At 41.3% G+C, this 16099-nt stretch overlaps 6 protein-coding genes across 6 annotated transcripts; 4 read left to right on the top strand and 2 right to left on the bottom strand. All coding sequences in view use genetic code 12, as the record gives it.

The window, feature by feature from the left end:
* Window positions 1–302: 302 nt before the first annotated feature.
* On the bottom strand, window positions 303–1667 carry RJT20DRAFT_146877 (alpha-ketoacid dehydrogenase kinase family protein; the record flags this gene model as incomplete). Its single annotated transcript, XM_064918887.1, has 2 exons — window positions 303–1522; window positions 1580–1667. The coding sequence occupies 2 exons, from the start codon at window positions 1665–1667 to the stop codon at window positions 303–305; spliced, it is 1308 nt and encodes a 435-aa protein (XP_064771976.1).
* Window positions 1668–1958: 291 nt separating this feature from the next.
* RJT20DRAFT_64083 ([Histone H3]-lysine-36 demethylase) lies at window positions 1959–4102 on the top strand. The gene has a single exon (XM_064921062.1). It carries the CDS (start codon window positions 2250–2252, stop codon window positions 3771–3773), a length of 1524 nt encoding a protein of 507 aa, XP_064771975.1. The 5' UTR covers window positions 1959–2249; the 3' UTR covers window positions 3774–4102.
* RJT20DRAFT_64115 (aromatic acid exporter family protein) lies at window positions 4103–7843 on the top strand. The gene has a single exon (XM_064921063.1). The coding sequence runs from the start codon at window positions 4431–4433 to the stop codon at window positions 7731–7733; it is 3303 nt and encodes a 1100-aa protein (XP_064771974.1). The 5' UTR covers window positions 4103–4430; the 3' UTR covers window positions 7734–7843.
* Window positions 7754–9106, bottom strand: ARG1 (argininosuccinate synthase). Its single transcript, XM_064917981.1, has one exon. It carries the CDS (start codon window positions 9095–9097, stop codon window positions 7847–7849), a length of 1251 nt encoding a protein of 416 aa, XP_064771973.1. The 5' UTR covers window positions 9098–9106; the 3' UTR covers window positions 7754–7846.
* Window positions 9107–10535: 1429 nt separating this feature from the next.
* RJT20DRAFT_137360 (uncharacterized protein) lies at window positions 10536–11252 on the top strand (the record flags this gene model as incomplete). The annotated part of the gene is made up of 3 exons (XM_064918560.1): window positions 10536–10649; window positions 10712–10846; window positions 10905–11252. The coding sequence occupies 3 exons, from the start codon at window positions 10536–10538 to the stop codon at window positions 11250–11252; spliced, it is 597 nt and encodes a 198-aa protein (XP_064771972.1).
* A 693-nt stretch (window positions 11253–11945) lies between these two features.
* Window positions 11946–13943, top strand: RJT20DRAFT_146873 (uncharacterized protein; the record flags this gene model as incomplete). Its single annotated transcript, XM_064918886.1, has 3 exons — window positions 11946–11963; window positions 11997–13286; window positions 13443–13943. The coding sequence occupies 3 exons, from the start codon at window positions 11946–11948 to the stop codon at window positions 13941–13943; spliced, it is 1809 nt and encodes a 602-aa protein (XP_064771971.1).
* Window positions 13944–16099: the final 2156 nt, after the last annotated feature.

The raw sequence follows: 16099 nt of genomic DNA, 5'->3' as shown, positions 1-16099 counted from the left end.
TGCAGTGCATTGCAGTGTATTACAAGACGTTGTGGGAAATGAAACTCGTGGAAATAAAGCCAGATGTAATGAAGAGGGAAAAAATTTTGAAATGTAAATTTGAGATTGGGTGCTGGCCATTCGAGAAATTGATGTGAAGTAGAACATCTGCTGTTCCCATGCGCTTAAGTTTGGAGCGTGGATCTGACAATTATTATATGATGTAAATTCTATATTGTGCTATAACCATATTTTCAAATAGATATCTAGTTAGAGATCGAAAATGAGTTTGCCCATACACTAACTTCTTTACCAGCTTATTTTTAGTGACCAACAGTCTTAATATATACGTCTGTTCCCCATCCAAAGTAGCTCTGGATGGTCAACAGGCCCTTTGTCGTAGGAATAATTCCATCTTCGTCCGGAATGGTGTCATTAAAGATCTCAACGTAATTCTTCAGTAAGGGCAAACCATAACCCATTCCTGCTACAACATTGCCAGCTAAACCTGGCGGAACATTAAGCGTTTTGTATGCATCTCCCTCATTTGACTCGAATGTGGTAAACGAGTAGTCAAAGATGTGTCGTAAGACCTTCGGATCAACACCCTTACCCTTATCACGGATTCTCAATTCTAAGTAGGATGGAGTTTCTGAAATAGAGATAGTGATCTGTACGGGATCCTCGACATGGTTCTCGATATGTGCACGGAATGAATTCTTGAAGATCTCCTTGAGAATGTAGTCCAAATGGTATTCAATGTAGGCAAAGGTTAATGCGTCATGTTCGCTTCTGTTACGTAACTCTGGTTCCAGTCGACTCCAATAGTTTATAGGATAGAGATTCGTATCGATATTATATTGCACAGATTGATCGTATTTCAATAAGAAGATATCATTGACTTCATCGGCGTTCTTCTTTATAACATCGGGGATATGCAACAATTTGATTACACCATTGTACTTACCACCAGGAACAAATGGCGTTACTCCATTTATAGCCCTTGTCAATTCCATGTGTTGATGTGCTATCAATCTCATGCTGATCCTTTCTCTAAGATGTTCATCCAAGAAATCTTTGATCTGGTCTACACTTAACAAGTCCAAAACTTCCTGGAATCCCTTCGATAAGCTGGGCAAAGTATCGGCGTGGACTTCAATGAAGTTGGCAATAACTTCTTGACTAAACTTATCATTTTCTTCTAATGTTGTAGGCGGATTCAAGGAAGCCGTGATGAGCGATGACATAGTTTTCAAGTAAGTATTGTATGACTCAGAGATCGATGGATTGAGTACAACCAAATAGGGCAAATTACGAAACTGCTTGAGCCTTCTAGCATTATATGCTAACAAGTGTTCTACTGTTTCATGAGCATTCTGGAGAATAAAAGTTGACGACAACTTCTGGGATTGGTCGTACAAACGCTGGAAGGAGAACTTGGGGAGTTGTTTCTCGGCGTAATAATAGATGGGTCTCTCGAGCAAGGACCGTATCTTATACTCCTGAAGAAACTTCTCTTGTTGTTCCTTATTAGATAAAGCGGCTGCAGTCACAGAATCATGGGACGAGCTCAAGGTTCTGATAGGGATCAATTGATTACGACCAATATCAGCTAGCCTGAGTGATGCACTTCGGACTCGGAGTTGAGCTAATCGAGCGATTCTAGATGCCATTGAAGTCCGGATCATATTGGAAAGGTAAAATTCTAGCGACTATTTGATCAAATAGCGAACTTAGAAGGTATAGACGCTAAAACACTATAGAAATTGCCAATAAACCCTTAGAAACTTCTGGGAATGTATCGTTTAGATAAATCTCTTGACAAGCCTAGATCAAACGATAACAAAAAAAAAAACGATAAGCAAAAAATGAGCTCAATCTTAACAGGTGACGTAAACCTAATACAAGCCTTCAAACCTTAACTATCACGAGAAGAAACCTGATAAAAAGAGTTAACCGAAAAAAATCAAAAATATCACCACCAAAAGCAATATGACTATTTTCCATCACCACCACCGATAAAATATTGACATTGGACTATCACTAGGTCTCCAATTGTCTTCATCCACTACCAGAGGTGGGGGCACTCAATTAGGAAGGAGCCAGTGCTCACAAGAGAACGAACTGGGAATTGCGAAAAAATGACCAGATAATAGCGACAACATTGTGATTTGTGGACGGACCAACGGACTTTTACTGCACCGAAGTTATAGCAGAGGAAAAGAAAGAAACCAGAAAACCTCTTGAGATCGGTAGATTCATATGTGATAATGCGGACCAATGTATCAAAGGATACATGTCCCATTTGTATAGAGCATCCGTTAGAAGATAGTGGGAAGATTTCAGATATCGCATGGGTCCAATGTGATATCTGCGCACAATGGTTCCATTCACAATGCCTAAAACTCCCAGCTATCGAGATCAACAACCTCCATTCGTATCACTGTAGCGACTGCTCCAAGATACACGGACCGTCGATTCAAAGCCGTAAATCCAAGAGAATAAAAACCAAAATAGACTATGTTGCGCTCAATGACGGAGACGTGTTTGCTGTAGATAAGTCGTCCCATCCCCATGTTCCTAGCTTTCATGAATTTCCGGTTGATGCAAACAAATACATTGAAACCAAGCTTGATAAAAACCCATATATACACATCTGTCATGAATTGTCCAAACAATTCGCCCTACAGACCCGTATGGAAAAGCCTATACTCGTTCCGAGTGCTTCGTTAGAGGTTGTGGGGATGGAATTACCAATAGCCAAAGAAGAGATAACACTAGATTTCATAACAGATAAGGTAGGACAGGATGAGCCAGTGGAAGTAATGGATGTTCTTTCACAACAAGGGGTACGTCCTGGATGGAATATGGGACGTTGGAGAGACTACTTCCAAACAGACGAATTAAGTCGAGATAGAATTAGGAATGTGATATCGCTTGAAATTTCACAGGTCAATGGACTAGGAGATGCATTTAAAAGGCCGCAACTTGTAAGAGACATGGACCTCGTGGATAAGGTGTGGGACCAGCATGACGAACAGAAGAGATCCAAAGTAACAAAGTACTGCTTGATGTCAGTAAAACATTCTTTCACGGACTTTCACATTGACTTCGGTGGGACTTCAGTCTACTACACAGTATGTTCTGGATCCAAAACATTCTTGATGTTCCCACCAACTGATGATAACCTCGAGCTATACAAGTCCTGGTGCTTAGAACCGAATCAGAACTTCATATGGTTTGCAACTTACGAGAAATCTATTAGAGGTAAAAGAACTATCCCTCTGGAGGGATTCAAAGTCACGTTAAGTGCTGGAGACCTATTCATTATACCCAGTGGGTGGATTCATTCCGTATACACGCCTGAAGATTCTATAGTAATTGGGGGAAATTATTTAACATTACGAGACATGAGAACGCAATTAAAAATCAGCAGAATAGAGAAAGAAACGAAGGTACCATCAAAATTCAGATTTCCGATGTTTAACAAGGTCCTTTGGCTTTCCTCATGGTACTATCTTAACCATAAAGAAGAGTTCCTTGCTGATATAAATCCACAAGAACAGCTTGACAGAAATATCGAAGTTAAAGAGGGGTATGCGACGCGGTCTGAAACGGCAGCAATTGAAGTACTTCAATCGCTTATTGACCATTTGAAACTGCACTTTGAAATTAGTAAGACTAGCCAAGTTGCAAGGCGAAGTATCCCTACGGACTCCATTGGGCGCGACGTTGTAGGCCACCTCATCAAACTAGAGACCTGGCTTAGCGAACTTATACCGATCTGTAAATAATCGACCTGTTAATCAAAATTAAAGGACTTACTTTTACGGAAAGGGATAGCTAGTAGTCGAAGTTTAAATTGACCCATTTGCTCTTCCTATGTATTACCTTATTGTATGAAGGCATGGCTCATTGTTTTCCACTGCGATTCGGGTAAATGCACCGCCGTATAAAGCCGTCATGCACATGCCACCAAGAAAGAACGAGACATGTGCTGTCCCCATGACATACCCTGGCACAACTCTTAAGCTTGTGCTTTGTAATGAATCATAGCACCGGTCACCACCGTTGAGCACCGATGAAGTATATCGTTATCTGTGATGTCACTGAAAACGTCCTTTGGTACATAAACGGCTACAATCGGCGAGTTCTGCAGTTGTGATAGAAGCAGATCGGCTTAAAAAAATAAAATTTATAACCGGTTCTGCCGCAGCTCTCGTCCTAAAGAAGCGATAAAGCCGTTTTGACATATCGTCTGAATGCAACATGAAAAGAGCAATAAACTTTATATATAAACAGAATTCCAATATTATGACACATTCCGTCAGCCGACTAGCATTGCCAACAGCGGGACTATTTTTTTTTTCATAGTTTAATTTTTCACTTCCCTTTGAGTCCAGTAGTGTATCCAGATTACAAATTCCTCTATTGCATTGCAAATATCCAGTATGGGTGAACCACAGGAACTTAGCAATAGTGATTCTACTACTAGCTCATTCACCGCTTCCGAGAATGCTGTTCCTCTCCCTTATTCAGGAGTCGATGAATCTCAGAGAACAGAAACAAGCACTTCAAAGGTGTATAACGCATTCTATGTCAAAGATGAAACAGTCCCTCCGAGTACCCCTGAAGAAGAAGCTAACAAGGGGCCTATACCTATATGGAGGAAAGCTCTAGCGATTTTAAGACCTGGATACATAATAGATCACTTAGACTATAACTCATTCAAAATTGCCATCCGTACTTGGGTCCAGATATGGGTTAGTGTCGTTTTGTGCATAATTCCCAAGACCAGTCATTGGTTGGGTGCAGCGGCCTACTTAACGCAAATTATGGGGTTTATTTCAGTATCTGGAGGTACGCTGGTTATCCTTAATGTTATAACTGCATTACTTGCCTTCTTTTATTGCATAGCTGCATGGCTAATTGCTACTATTGCAATGAAAATTGTCAATAGATTCCACAACTACATAACAATGGAAGAACTAGCCCAGCAGCTCATAAGTGAAGGCAAATGTACCCCACAAAACATCGAAGAGTGCTTGCTCTTGGACATATTCCAGGGTCATTACATAAAAACCAAATCAGCCGCAATTTACTGTTTGGCCCTCATATCTGGAATGGTAATTTTTGGCATGTCAACCAAAATCCACAGACTAGCAAGAATCGGCTTCATTACAGGTATGATCACGCTAATTATAAATTGCTGTTATGGAATATTCTTTCCAGTTTTTGTACCCAAGATAAACGGAGAAGCGGTTATGATTCCCATGGGAGTTTCCTTTGCCATAAAGATTGTTTGTTCCATATTGGTGTATCCTAGCTCTTCTAGTTTTACATACTTTGGAGGTTCGACAAAGATTTTACTGGGAATAAAGGCAGCTTCCGCAAATAATTTGAGATTTATAAAATCAATGAAGCCTTCGGTAGATACTTTTACCAATTACCAGAACTACAGTAAAGATATAATGTCTCTAAGAGCTAAATCTGAAGCTCTCGAATTTTTCGTGAGTACCATTCGATTTGAAGTATCATATGGTCGTTTTGACAAAGGAGATGCTGGAGAATTCCGATCGCTATTGAAGAATTTCATGAGTGTTTCCGCCGGGTCTACTTACTTCTACCAATTGTTAGAAGAAAGGAAAGAAATCGCCCGTAATAATTTCATTAATTTGGCCAGAAAAAATACCAGTACCTCTACCGCAGACCACCGCTCAAAATTGAATGCCATTAGAGAGAGCTATAAGCACGTCGGAGAATACGAGTATAAAACCAAGCTTTCCCTTTTCAAGAAAAATTATCAACATATAGCCCCAGAAGAAAGGATATCTTTGGCAGATCTAGATCATATCGCAGACTTCATTCGTAGGACATTCTTCCCTTTAGCAGAAGTTGTTGATTTGGGTCTCGCGACTGTCATTCAGTGGCTTTCAGCTGCTAACCAATTTAGAATATATGCTGTCCTACCAGGGCAGTATAAGAAACATGTTGCAAAACAAAAGGAGATGGCAGAGAAAATTAAGGAAATAAAGGAGAAGATCCTTCACCAACTCGAAAGATACAAGAATGACGAGAAACTCGAGCAGGTTCTAAGGTCTGAAGCTAGAAACGAGGAGATGTTGCTTTGCCTCATAAGTCAATCCTCGCTCTTTTTGCACCTTGCAAAAATTCAGTGCAAAACTTTATTAAATTTAATTGACTTCTTCATATCGATGGATGAACTCCACCCTGAACCTAGGATAGTTACTCCATTTACATTTTCCTCTAGAGCCCTGCCAAGTCATATTGAAAGAGCAGAAGTTGGAGATGACGAATTTCCCTCATACTTGCAAGAAGGAATTCGAAGAAGAAATCCTGATTCAAGACCTCCTTCAAACTTTTACCAGCGCATTGGAGTCTATCTTGCGAAAGTATTCAAGCTTCTCTACGATGAACACTTTTGGTTTTGGGTAAGATCAGGTGGATTGGTTTGTATAGCTGCAACACCATATTTCGTTAGAACCACTGCACATTGGTATTATTCCAATAGGTTTATCTGGCTTGTGATTATGGTATCTGTTTCGACGGCTGAAAATACTGGTGAAACCATGTATGTCTTCTGGTCCAAGTTGTTTTACACATTCTTTGGCTGCCTACTTGGAATGGTGGGGTGGTATATCTCAGCAGGCAATGGCCACGGCAACTACTATGGGTATGGTGCAGTAACTGCAGTAATTTACTTGTATATGGCATATTATAGACATTTCTCGGTCCATTTGTCACTTGTGCCATCCATTTTGTTTGGAGTTACAACGGCTTTGGTAATGGGTACAAGTTGGGTTGATGTCAAGTACGGTTTTTTGGCAAATGTTGGGGGTGGTATCAGAGTTGCATACTTGAGATTCCTTAGTGTTGTTATTGGTCTTTCCATTGGTTTCCTTGCCTGTTTGTTACCTAGACCTGTGACCAGTAAGACTATGCTTAGAAGTGTCATCTCCACTATCTTAAGTGAAGTTGGTAATATTCATTGCAACGTTGCGAGATTTGCAGCCAAGAGAATTGAAGATCCCCTGGTCCACATTTTACTAAGGCATGATCTTATTTTAGAGAAATTTAGACACCTGTTGATGAAGCTCGCAAAAGTATCTGGCTTGTTTGTTGCCTTGCAACACGAAATCCCAATTACAGGGTTTTGGCCAGAAGCTAAGTACCGTCGCTTGCAACGTCTAATTGCTGATGTTATTCAATTGTACTTCTTGCTATTCCAGATCTTTAACCAAGTTGAAGATCCTGTTACTTGGGTTCCTAGAATTCTTAAGAGAATAGGATGGGCGGATGCTGCTTTAAATGCCAGCGTTTTCTCCAACATTCATATGGCTTCAGATTCGTTAAGGACAAAGAATCCTTTACCCAAGATCTCAGAAGCAAATACTTCTGTAAGACATTTAGAAATGTTGATATCCCAATGGGGAATCAACCAGGTTTCATTGAGTGAGCGGTTTTATAACGACGAAGCCAAGAGAAAGAAGACAAGTGGTGACAATGCCGTTGAAGAGTTTGTAGACAATCTTGATATCCAGAAGTTCTTGAGCATTGATGGCCAAAATGACGTTGTTGCCGTGTTATTTGCTCACATGATATACAAGCGTATTGACGAGATAATGATCATTGTCAAAGGTTTGGTTGGAGAAAAATACGACTATGACACAAATCTCTTTGACGATGAAGAATCCGAGATTACTCCTATGTTGGAGACCGAGATCATACAATAATTATTTATTACATTCGACTAATTTTCAATTTTGTTATATATAAAAAAACTATATGTACACTAATTATTAATATTTAATTTCCTTTAATACCCGATTAAATTCCTATAAGCAATTTATAAGCTTAAAGTTTCACCCTTTTCTCTAGCAGCTTCACCGTACTTCTTAATTCTAATAGCTTGAACGGCAATAAATCCAGAGGTGTCTTCTGGAGAAAAGCCGGTCAATTCGTCCATGGAAGACTCAGTCTCATCGTACAACTTCTCAGTCTCAGAAGATCTACCCAAGATGGTCACAGAACCCTTGTAAGCAGCAGCTCTAACAGTACCGTTAACGGTCTTTTGGGATGGAGCGATCATGGATCTAATGTACTCTCCTTCTGGAGTGAAGTACATACCATTGTACAAAATCTTGGAGTAACTGGAGGTAACGAACTGGTCTCTGAGGGCACGAACTTCACGGTCCAAAGTCAAACCTTCAATGTCAACGTGAGCAGTTCTCAAGATAGTCAAACCTGGGGTCTCGTAACAACCTCTGGACTTAATACCAATGAATCTGTTCTCAACGATGTCGATTCTACCGACACCGTTCCTTCTGGCCAAAGCGTTAGCTTCGAGGAATAACTCGACTGGCTCAGTAACAACCTTCTTACCACCATCTAAAACCAACTTAACTGGCAAACCCTTCTCGAAAACAACCGAGAATTGTTCTGGTACATCTGGGGCATCAGTTGGGTCAACAGTCAACTTCCACATGTCCTTTGGAGGGGTAGTGTCTGGGTTCTCCAAGATACCAGCCTCAAAAGAAATGTGAGCCAAGTTTTCGTCAGTGGACCATGGCTTAGCCTTTGTTTGGGCAACTGGGATGTTCTTGGAAGCAGAGTACTCCAACAAATCGTTTCTACCAGCGAATCTGTTGAAGAACTTAGGGTCTCTCCATGGAGCAATGACAACGACATCAGGCTTCAAGGCATAGAAAGACAATTCGAATCTGACTTGATCGTTACCCTTACCAGTACAACCGTGAGAAACAGCGAAACATCCGTTTTCTTCAGCAACCTTGATTTGAGCTTGGGCAATGACTGGTCTAGCCAAGGAAGTTCCTAACAAGTAGACGTTTTCGTAGATAGCGTTGGTCTGGATAGCTGGGAAACAGACTTGCTCGACGAATTCCTTTCTGACGTCAACAACGACGAATTTGGTGGCACCAATGGCCAATGCCTTCTTTTCAGCAGCCTCAAAGTCTTCTTCTTGACCAATGTTAGCCAAGAAAGCAATGACTTCGTAACCTTCTTCCAACAACCAGGCTAAGATGACCGAGGTATCCAAACCACCGGAGTAAGCTAAACAGACTTTACCTTTAGACATGTTTTTTTTTGAGAATTGCAACTAATAAAGAAACTAGAGTGTTGATTCAATACAGAGAAGAAAACCATTCAACTGAAAAATTTTCCAATGGAATTTCCAATGCCTTTTATACCCTGAAAATTTTACTCCATTTATCGAATCGACGATAACGAAGCGCGGTTAATTTTTCAGTTACCCAATTAGGAGTGACTCATAATTAGAGTGCAGCAGGATGGTTATGGTAAAGGCACGTCTTTCTGGTTAAAATTTTTCATTTTTCTGTGCGGAGGCCACAGTGAGGAAGAATTAGTGAGGATTAGCGAAAGGAATGGTGGGAGATGGTGATTTTAGAGAGCTGCTGCTGGGTACATTGGCAGGAGCAGAGGGGAGACATGGTGGTGGTATGCACTTTTATTATGTGTGAAAAATATTTCGGTATGGCCCACGCCTGAGGTTATATTAGTTTTGCAGTATTCAATGGACTAGGTGATCTGGAAGCCACATTGGAAAGGCGGGTTCAAATTGATCCGGCGAGATTCCTGTTATTGTCGGACATGAAAGTCATATATTTAGAGTATTGTGTACTTTGTTGGAGGTCGGCAGTGATTGGCTGCCTTTGAACAGTTGGGGTTGGTAGTTCATTTGAAACTTCTTCTTAAGGCGACAGTGGAGAGAGCTGGTTCTCAGCGCGCATGGACTGAAGTGATGCTACTTTTTTTATATTTCATTACCGAAGAAATACCCAAATAACCCAACTTACATAATAAGGACACAGAATTCAAAGGACTTGAATTCCCTCCAGAACAGTTGTTTGATGGGATATTTTCGTCAGGGTTAACTTCGTAGATAAAACTACCTCTTTTTGATTTTCGAATACCATCAACATTTGACGTATACGATGCTACTCTTCCTCCCCACTCTTCTCCATAATATATGTCCCTTGACTCCTTCCTTGATTATTATGAGAATTAATTTTTCTGCCAATCCATTTGCACCCTATTTCGCTGGTAATGCTTTTAATAGACATGGATATAGAAGACCTCCACTAAACCCTTCCATACAAAGTTCACTCAGCAATGGCCATGGTCTACTACCGACCGTTGTATTACCTCTTATGTCACTGCTGCAAAAAAATCATGGTTATGACCCAATTTTTATTTTCCCGCTGATTTTTTCACCTCTAGAACCTTTTCCTGGGGTATTCAAGAAACTCACAAAATCCGATAACCAGCTCGCTACAATGAATTATACAAAAGCTTGCCCTCATCAAGTATACTCATAGTCAGAATCTCTTTCGTTTCATCTTTTCTAGTAATCCTCCAGTAAATTTTCAAATTTAAGGCCTTTTCAGGACCATAATATTCCCAGTCAAATTACGAAGAAAATAAAGGGCTCAAGTTATTTGTGACATCTTTTTTGACATAGACTGTTCCATGGGTCAGAAACATATATAGACGCCATGGATATTGTTACTTTGATTTTGGCGTGTAATTGCATTATGGGCATTGCTAATGGCTTCGTCGTCAGAGGAAAGTTGACTGCTAAGCACTTTCTAGACCTTGGTCCTCTCTGTGTATGTGTTTTACCGCTATGAAGGAATCCAAATATTATTGGATATATACTAATCATTTCTAGATCAACGAAAGGTACTCCGAATGCCACATGAAAGCACAGGAGAACTATTTGAAATGCAGCAGTCTTGACAAGTTATGCCTATGCTACTATATCAAAGCTGTCCACGAGGAATGCATTAAGCTTTGTGTTACCTATGTATGTATACCTAGATATTTCAAGAACTCATTATAGAAAGCGCCTATTAACACCACAGCATCACGAAACATACTACAGGATGACGCTGTTATGTTTGGACAAAAATCATCCTCCTGCGATCATGGCCAACATGCCAGTGGAGCATATCAGAGAGGAAACTACTCCAGGAAAGCTACCATCAACACAAAATGGTAGCACCCATGACTTTCATGGTTTAAACTATTCGACCTTCTTCAAAACGACAGTAGCCACGAAATCCCTACAAAATAGTCCGATTTTGTTGCCCAATATTCGAAACACAGGCTTAACCAATGAAGCTACCTTCCATAACCTCCCCTGGAGCCTTATAGTCTGCCCCATAACGACAATGGTTTTGATCCTACTAGCATTGATCTTGACTATATGAGTAAAGTTTCTTTGTTCACATGACTTTAGTCATATCATGCCCTTCTTGGCACGTGCTTCTGTGACTACGAGTCCTCGTCTTTTAGTGTAGGCTCGCTGTGTCATGACTAGTCTTTTTCTGACCATGACTCAGGACTCTTGGGTAGATATTAGTCAATACCGGCATTATAGCCCATTTGACCTTTTTTTACCGATAAACATATTAGGAAAGAGGAGTCACTCCCAGCTCCAATGTACACCACTGCTCACCAGTTCCAAGCCCTCCACTTGTCTGACTGGTCCATCGACTCAAGAAAAGACACCGTACCATAACCAGAACTTCCGCCCCCCTGCTGCTGCATCACACGCAACATCTCATTTGACCACTCTCTTCCAGTGCCGTTCAACCCTCCAGTGCCGCACATTCATACGACTCAGTCTTCGCTCTCCCCAAAAAAATTCCTCCTCTCACTGCGAAAAAAAATTTGTGAGTTTTTCTTTTTTCGGGCAGGTTGATTCGTAGTCACACGGATATTTCAGAGAGTCATACTCCACAAGAGGTAAGAGCAAATGGAAAATTAATTGCAGAGTTCCACCGTTTAGTACCCAAAATAAACAAGAAGCTAACCAGAACTAAGAATAGATAAAAATAACCGTCCCGAGCAAAGCGTTCAGTTACTAGCCTGTGTATATAAAGTAGAGTCCCCCAAGAATCATGGTTGAACAAACAGTGGTGAAAACAGACACCAGCCAACTGCAGGAACAGGCAGACATAGCTGAACAAGAACACCAGAAAAGGTTAGGAGTCACCCATGCTATACGAGTCAAGTTGAATTTCCTCGACGAAAGACTCTGGAAGCGGTTCTCAGCACGCCGGTTGGAACTTATCGACACTTTAGACCTCAGTTCCAGAAAGGCCAGTGAGCAAGATGCGGAGATCAAGAAAGTGGCCGAAGCATTACGAATAGAATTCAACTACACCACGGATTACGAACAAGACTTCGATAAATTAGTACGAGCAGCAGTCCAGAGTGTGAGGAGGAATCGAAAGCGATCTTCAAAATCAAAAAGGCATAATAATGAAGATAATAAAAGGAGTAAATCACATCATGATCACTCAGAACTCGCCACAACAATATCTCCGGCGGATATGACTAACGGCTTCTCGACTATTCACTCCAGTAATCCCCCAGACATCCATAAAGCATACCAGGACGAGGAGAATGACCTCAGTGACAATGGACCTCAAAGGAGTAAGTTTCTCTCGGAAATTGCTCGTTTGAACTCCGACTCTAATGATGACATATACGACCTCAACTACCCAAGAACAAAGACTTTCAGTTCTAATGACAAGGCCAAGGTCGCCATAGATTCAATGATAACTCCTCGGATTGGGAGCTCATCTCCTGCTCACATTCCTAATCCATCCTTGGGAATGACGGCAAACCACACATCTTCAGCATCTACGCACACTACAAAACTTCCTCCAATTATGAATTTAAATATCGAATCCCACCGTCCCCCAGTGGACGCTTCATCATCAAAGGGTATAATTATTAATCACATAGAAAGGTCAAAATCATGTTCGGAGAGCGTTTCAAAGAAGTCAGAGAATTTGCAAGTGCTAGGCAAGTCTATCATAGCAGCAAGCATCGCCTACGTATTTGAGAAGTCATTTGAAAACGTTAATGATACCTCCGTGGAGTATTTGAGGAACAAATTAAACACAGAAAGTTATTTATCGAGGTTTTTCCGAGACTTAGATCCAAACGTAACCAATTCGATCAGTGACGAGATCGCCGTTATTTCGTTGTATACCCTTTTAGGAGGATGCGTTAAGGATTTTGGGTTTGACGCCATAGTAATGCCATTATGTGAAATTATTTACGTCTCCATATTACAAGACTATCCCCTCATAGCCAAGAACTCGAACCCTTTTAGAAGTACGGATTACTTGAAGCCTACAGAATATTCCAACTCTCTTAACTCATTAGCAGCCGTGGCGTCAGACATTCTGATGCAAGAACGTGGAGAAAACATGAAAAAGTCTGACCAGGTAATCATGGCTCCATTATCTCCTATTAATGTTAACCATAATGCGCCAAATTCAAGTACTTCAAGTACATCTTCCGGAATACCACCACCTCCGGCTCCAATCCACGCTTCAGGAGTAAGCCGTTCGATATCGCCCGAATTACGCATGCATCCCGAGGTTCAATACCGAAAGCAGGTATTTTTGCGATTCTTGTCCAAAGTGTTAGAGTTCTCTTACTTGACCAAAAATTTAGCGCCTCCTCGCTTCATTGAACTTATAGAAAATGCAAGAGTTGCATTTAAGCTTAACAACCCACAAGATAATATTATCGGTTTGAGAGATATTAAGAATGGAAACATTATACAGACTGACTTTGACTTAGAACGCATCTTCCGTACCCAAGAGAAAATTGAGTTGGAAATATTTACACAGAGATCAACTGCCATTCCTATTTATGAGATCACGTCAACAGTTATACCAAGTCGTTATGGGAATACCGAATCACCCAAGATCATACTACCGCCCCCATTTGCGAATCGACCACAGTTGTCACATTCTAGATCGCTTACAGCAGAACAGTTGGGAGAGCCGAACAAGCCAGTTTTTAATTTCTTATCCAACTCCGACGATTTGACACCCCCTCCGCCGTTACTACCTAAATTTCAGCCACTTTTGTAGGGCAACCTTGGATTTGGTATTATGGAAGCAATGTCGGTAAATGTCAAAACGGGCAAAACGAATGTGAAGCACCACCTGTTGCAAAAGAATGTGGTTATGCAGCTAGGGGTAATAATTATTTTATAGATAACATTGCAAAACATGGCGAAATGCTTCCCATCCGGATGCATGTTGCCTTTCACATCCTGTGCACCGAGTTGCGACTACGAGTTACACATTCACACACATGTCTATCTAAGATATACACATCTTCGATTTGGGACTTGCCCGGCGTGGCAAGGAAAGTCCGAAGTTACTAATCTACCCAAATAAGCTTTCTTGGATAACAAAGGGGCCCACACCCATAGGTCCGGCCGCTACTGCACCTGGTAAATATGATTAATAGATAAGTTAGCTGGTCTGTAGACTCTAAAATAGATGGGCATTTGAACTGTAAGTGTTTGCTGCGAAAACTCCGCGTTTCAACTTGTAGCTCAATGAAAGGAACAGACGATGAGGTACAGCCTAAACCCAAGCTTGTCCGCGACATTCCGGACTCGATACCGTGATGTCTGGCGAAGACTCCTACGACCCGGTAATGGTTCCATACCACACATATCAAAGCCCTAGCCTAGGACCCGTAATTTGTAACCGTCTCCCGTCTAAATAGTCCCATTTCTCGACCCAAAAACCTAGTCACGTGACAATACACTAACACATTACGTCAACGTCTTTGCAGCCTGGCACCCATCGCCTGCATACACCACCCACACATTTTTGGGCCAACAACGATTTATAAATGTTGGGGGACCTGGTTTCCTGCAGACATACCATCCATCACTCGCTGTGTGTCTTTGGCAGTCGTTGGAAAGGCTGCGAATTTTTTTTGTCAGTAAAATTGTGCGTCAGTAAAATTGTTGTGTGGGAAAAAAAAACTGTTCGGGAGTGAGACGGCTTTCTGCAGGAGAGTCGGTGGTTAGTGAGACTAGCTCGCAGTGTTCTCTACACCAACAAAGTTGTTGGACCAGTGGGACGGTAGCAGCAGTGGTTTTATAAAACTAGAGGTAAATCCTGCAAACGGACCAGGAGTTGAAGTTGGAAGGAAATTATTCCTGTTCATTCAGTATCAACCCACGCTGTATTTCTTTGACTTGTGAGACAGACTACTCGATTCATCCGTATTATTGCCGTTTGCACCTGACCACGCAGACTCAATCGAACCGAATCGTATCTATCCCGCCATTCACTGCTTGTACCCATTAGTTTTCCTGTAGCAGTGATAGTTTGATCTAGCACCAATATTCCATTAACAGGCGTGTAAAAGTCCATTTACCGTCCGGAATCGAGATTAGCGTTTGTACACGAATCATTCGATCCACGAGGTATGTATTTTTTGATTTAGAGGGTGTTAATCCCACAAGAGAAGCATTGTAGTTGAGAGGTCAGTGAATGTTAAGTGAAATTTTGATCCAGATAGAATATGGAAAGACCCATTGAAAATGGGGTAGAATTTGAAAAATTGGGGGTTTCATGGCTCAATTCCATTGTGTACTGTTGTGCCTATCCCCTATTGGCCTCGAATCCCAATTAATTCCTAGATCAAGGTAGTTATTCATGACGGTGTAACTCCATCCATACCCTTTTACAACCTATTTACAACCCATCTCGGAGACGCACATTACCATCAAACAATAGGCGCTACCATCACTTTCTATAGGAAGAAACGCGCATCGCGCTCGCTAACTGTTAGGTCTCACTAACATAATTACAACCATTTACTGTGCTTTTTCCTACAAACCGTCGCTAGCGATTTTTTCGCCCTCGCTATTCTCTCGGTAGTCTCGCTGCAACCGGAGTTCTTTTGGGTAGAGAGCCCAAAATTTCCATGTCGTCCTCGATGAGGAATGGGCAAAAATTTGTTGTGTGCAGCATTTTCCATTTCTGGGGTTTTGTTTAACTTGACCAGTTGCCTAGAGAAAGAGAGATAGAGGAACTTGGCGATATTCAAGAGATTTCCACCAAGATTCACGAAGAGAAGGCCCTATTTTCACGATTTTTCACCTTCTAATCCATTCAAGGGACTCCCATTCCAGCAGAAAAAGCTGCCAATTAGCCGTTCCTCCAACGGTTTCTTGAACAATTCTCTCGTTTATGCGTGCTTCTCGCTACAAACTCAC

This window comes from Scheffersomyces xylosifermentans (assembly GCF_036884685.1).
Source record: "Scheffersomyces xylosifermentans strain CBS 12540 chromosome Unknown RJT20scaffold_8, whole genome shotgun sequence".
Classification (NCBI taxonomy): domain Eukaryota; kingdom Fungi; phylum Ascomycota; class Pichiomycetes; order Serinales; family Debaryomycetaceae; genus Scheffersomyces; species Scheffersomyces xylosifermentans.
This window is presented reverse-complemented; position numbering and strand designations above follow the sequence as displayed.